The sequence below is a fragment of the Juglans microcarpa x Juglans regia genome, chromosome 1D (assembly GCF_004785595.1).
Source record: "Juglans microcarpa x Juglans regia isolate MS1-56 chromosome 1D, Jm3101_v1.0, whole genome shotgun sequence".
Lineage (NCBI taxonomy): Eukaryota > Viridiplantae > Streptophyta > Magnoliopsida > Fagales > Juglandaceae > Juglans > Juglans microcarpa x Juglans regia.
In genome coordinates, this window is record NC_054594.1 from 12,225,936 (window position 1) to 12,230,397 (window position 4,462).

At 37.7% G+C, this 4,462-nt stretch overlaps 1 protein-coding gene across 1 annotated transcript; it reads right to left on the reverse strand.

The window, feature by feature from the left end:
• Positions 1 to 313: 313 nt before the first annotated feature.
• On the reverse strand, positions 314 to 2,969 carry LOC121253811 (cytochrome P450 78A3-like). Its single transcript, XM_041153765.1, has 2 exons — positions 1,842 to 2,969; positions 314 to 989 (listed from the first exon to the last, which is right to left on the reverse strand). Exons 1-2 carry the CDS (start codon positions 2,835 to 2,837, stop codon positions 354 to 356), a joined length of 1,632 nt encoding a protein of 543 aa, XP_041009699.1. The 5' UTR covers positions 2,838 to 2,969; the 3' UTR covers positions 314 to 353.
• Positions 2,970 to 4,462: the final 1,493 nt, after the last annotated feature.

Consider the following 4,462-nt stretch of genomic DNA (forward strand, 5'->3'; position numbering starts at 1 on the left):
TATTAAAAAATTAATCTTTTTCATGTGAGTCCTATATTTTATTCAATTTTTTCAAAACGATTACGCGATAATCGTACAATTCACGATTATAACTATTTTTTTTAATATATATATTTATATTAATATATTGCCAAAAAGAAAGAGAGATACGAAAACAAACACTTCTTAACTATTTTCTCCAATATATACAATTTTGAAATGAAAAACAGCTAATGAAATAAAACTAGACATCACCTTTAACCTTATGATTGTCATCAAGTGGAAGAAAAGGGATGCTTATTTCAGAGCCACACTAACACACTTTCTGTCTTTGTTTTTTTATTTTTATTATTTTATTATCATATTATAATTACTTAAGATAGGTTTTGTCTTCGTCTAGGGCGCAACGTAATTGTCAGAGGATTAGCCATCTCGCAAGAGAGCTTCAGTACCTCTGATAGGTCAACCTTATTATTATCGGATGGTAGCCATTCATACTCGTGTAAAAGTGAGGCTACCAAAAAGCTTACCGTGGTCAAGCCCAGGGTCTTGCCCGGGCAACTCCGCCTTCCTGACCCAAATGGTGCTAGCCTAAGATCCGACCCGAACACCGAGAATTCCAGCTCCGTCTCATTCTCACTAGTAAGAAACCTCTCAGGCATAAATTCCAGTGGTTCCCTCCACACTTGCGGATCCCTTGTTATGGCCCACATGTTTACCATTGCTGTGGTCCCTTTGGGCACGTGATACCCATCAATGATCGTGTCATCGATGGCTAAGCGAGCCCATGATAAAAGTGGACCCGGTGGGTGTAGCCTTAGCACCTCCTTCACAACAGCCTTTAGATACCCCAACATCGCCATGTCAGCTTGGACTACGGCTCGTGATCTTCCAACAACCTTATCGAGCTCCTCGTGGACCTTTGATTGGATATCTGGGTGAAGCACCATCCTCGCGAGTATCCACTCCATTAGAACTGCCACCGTGTCTGTACCTCTGAAAATCATTTCCTACATCAAAAGTAAGCCCTACGTCAACAGAAAAAAATAATTATTCTTTTGATAATTCATTTTTACCGAGCTTCTACCGTACTTTCAACGTAAAATCAAAACCCCATACACATTATAATATATATATATATATATATCTCTATCAAAAAAAAAAATATGTGTTAAATTATTTAGGATTAAAATTATTATTTATAATAAAATTAAACTTATTTTAATAAAAAATAATTATTTTTACAGAAAATAACTGATTACAAATAAGAGATTTTCTTGTAGTATATGTATTTATTAATATATTAATAAAGAAAATGATATTAGTAAGCTTTTTTAAGAATCATGCTTGCTATACCTTTGATGTGACACAAAATAATTAATAAATAAATAATTTTCAAATTATGTGATGATTCTTAAGATTATATATATATTAAAAAAAAAGGAAAAAAAAAAAGAAAAAGAAAGAAAGACTTGTAAATATCATATCTCATCCAAAGAGTCTTGACATAGTAACACTGAAGTGTCGAGGGGACGCAACCAAACAAACCAATCAATAAATATAAAAATTTTTTTTTATCTTGATATTAAATACTCAATCAGTTTACTAAATCAAATAATTACTCTTAATTAATATACGCAATAATTAAACATCAAGCATCTTTAATTCCAGATGTGACTGCCATTCCGCCATAGTTCAGGATTGAGCTTTCGTTTATGATGTCATGCATGTACGGGCTATCGATCCTTTCGGATGCATTGTATTTTGATCACAGACGAAAAAAAGACAGATGGATAATTAGATTCATTGCATATACGAAATACATGAACAAATACTGACAGACTAGAAGAATGTTTTTTTACCCAAAGAACGGCGATCATGTCGGAGTCCGACAGCCTTTCCGGGCCATGAAGAGAGAGCAAAACGTCAACAAAATCCCTGTTGCTGTCACTTTCACCTTCGCTGTTTCGAGTCCGGTGTTCGGCGATTAATCGGCTGACAAACTGGTTCACGTCCGGCACGAGCTTGGAGCATCTGAGGCGGATTCTTTGGCAATCAAAATCAGCTAGCCATGGCAGGTGGTCGGACCAATTCAGCAGACCCAAAAGCTCGTACCCTTCACTCACCATCCTCTGTAGCTCTTCCACTTCACTGTTTGAGGTATCCAATCTGTATTTGCATCCAAACACCGAGCACATCATGTTGTTTAGCGAAGCACGTTTAAGCACTTCACGCACACTGAAGGAGCTCTTTCCTTTGTCCCCAAATATTGCCACCATTTGAGAAGCGATTTCAAACCTCTGCGCCTCGGAAGCTTTGATTTGTTTTGGGGAGAAAAGGTGCGTGGCTGCGATTCTACGAAGTGTTCGCCAATATACCCCGAAAGGAGCGAACCCGATTGCTCTGTTGAACATCAAGCTGTAGGCGGACTCCTTTACGGGACGATCAGCAAACACAGAGCTGTTCAGGATTTCTCTGGCAACGTCCGGGTTACAAGTGACGATGACGCGAGTATTGCCGAGGCTAAAGGCCATGAGACGCTTGGCGCCACATGCCTCCGCCGCCGCAGCAATCCTGTGGTGGGCGAGGGAGGTCATCAGGCTCATGCTGCCAACTAGAGGCAACCCTCTCGGACCTGGAATTATTGGCTTTTTGACGGCTGATTCAGATTTTCCATTCCTCCAAACGTAGCTACCCCATGCCGGGCCACCAGGGTGAGCCCAGAAAAGAAGGGTCATGGCTAGCCAAGTCAGCATACACATGAATAGAATTGGCCATGCAATGCTTGCTTGTGTCAAGGCTTGGCATTTAGAGGTGATCACAGCAAACAGCCAGAGGCTCTCTACTTCTGTTTTCATGGTAGATAGGGGAATTTGAGATTGGTAGCAAAAAGAAAGCACGTAGAAAGGAGAGTTGCTTTTGCTTTACTTGGGGCAAAAACAATTGGGGTGGGTTTCTGTATATATAGGGAAAGCTTGAACCGTGGCTTAAGAAACAAAAAATATATTTTACATGGATTAGTATGGTTGAATTTTACATTTTTATAGGTGCGCCGCCATAGGTTCATGGCATACTGTGAAAAAAAATAATAAAATTGGAAAACATTGGGAAGTGTGCAAGGCAAACAAGCAAGTTCTAGTCACTGGGACAGAGTATGGTGACCATTTCCACGAATGTCGCAAACCAAACACTGAATTTATTCACAGGGATTTGGGAATTATTCTGCCTGAAAATAATCTAAGCAATTTGGGAGGGTTCTTTCCACACAGTTAGGGGTGTGATTGGCCAAGTCCGGTTTCGTTTTGGACATATTTTAGAACTAAACAAGTATACACTATTTTTAAAATTTGAAGAATCAATATTGCACTAGTTACACTCCTAAACTGGTACTTCAGATTTTACCGATTCTGGTCCAGTTCGACCAAATTTTTTCGATATATTATATCTATATGCTATATATATTATAATATATAATAATCTAGTGATAATATGTTGTAGTAAATTATAATATATATTACAATTGCATTACAAACTATAGTGATATATTATAATATATAATATAGTGATATTTTATAGTATATTTATAATATATAGTGATATTGTATTAGTATAACTATTAATAATGTAGACTATTGTGATAATATATAGTTATTTATATAGGATTTTAAAATTTTATTTTATTTTAATTAGTAATTTAGCATATAATAAAAGATTATTTTATATATAATTATATATATTATATATATTATATATAAAAATTATATATAATATAAAAAATCATATAAAAAATATTTTATATAATATAAAAAATTAAAATATTTATATTTATATGAACTGGTCTGGTCCAGTTCGGTCTGCGGTTAGAAAAAAGAAAACCGAAACCAGACTGATTTCGACCGGTTTTGAAAAAAATAAAACAAGTACTGAATCAAATTGATTTAGTACCAGACCGAACTCACCAGTTTGGTTCAGTTTACAGGTTTACCGATTTGTTTTTCACCCGTACACTACACACAGACCATGTTAGTCGGGCTTGGGCTGGGTAGAGAGGCCCAACCCAACCAAACCTTCCCCTCCAACGCCCTTGGAGTCGCTCGAAGGGTTCAACCCTTTAAGTTGTATCAGATCAAGAAAGTGCTCGGTACGGAAAACCAGGCTAAAGGAGACAAATGTGACGTGCCAACTCTGACATCCCCATTACTCCTAGTGTTGAAGGACTTACATCAATAGACAAACGGAAGATGCGGGCGACCTTCCATTCCCTGATGGCGAGGGACCAAAAGTGATAGTGCCATCCACCCACTGCCGGGACACACCCAGGAAGCGACGCCACATTAAATGCACCGCCTCAAGGCTGCGCCGCATTAAAAGCTCTGCCTCAGAATACCACGTCACATTAAATGCCCCTATTAAAATAGATGCGGGCAAGATGACTTGACCCTAACACGAAGGACAAAATGTTCCCTCTGAGTTTTGTATAAAA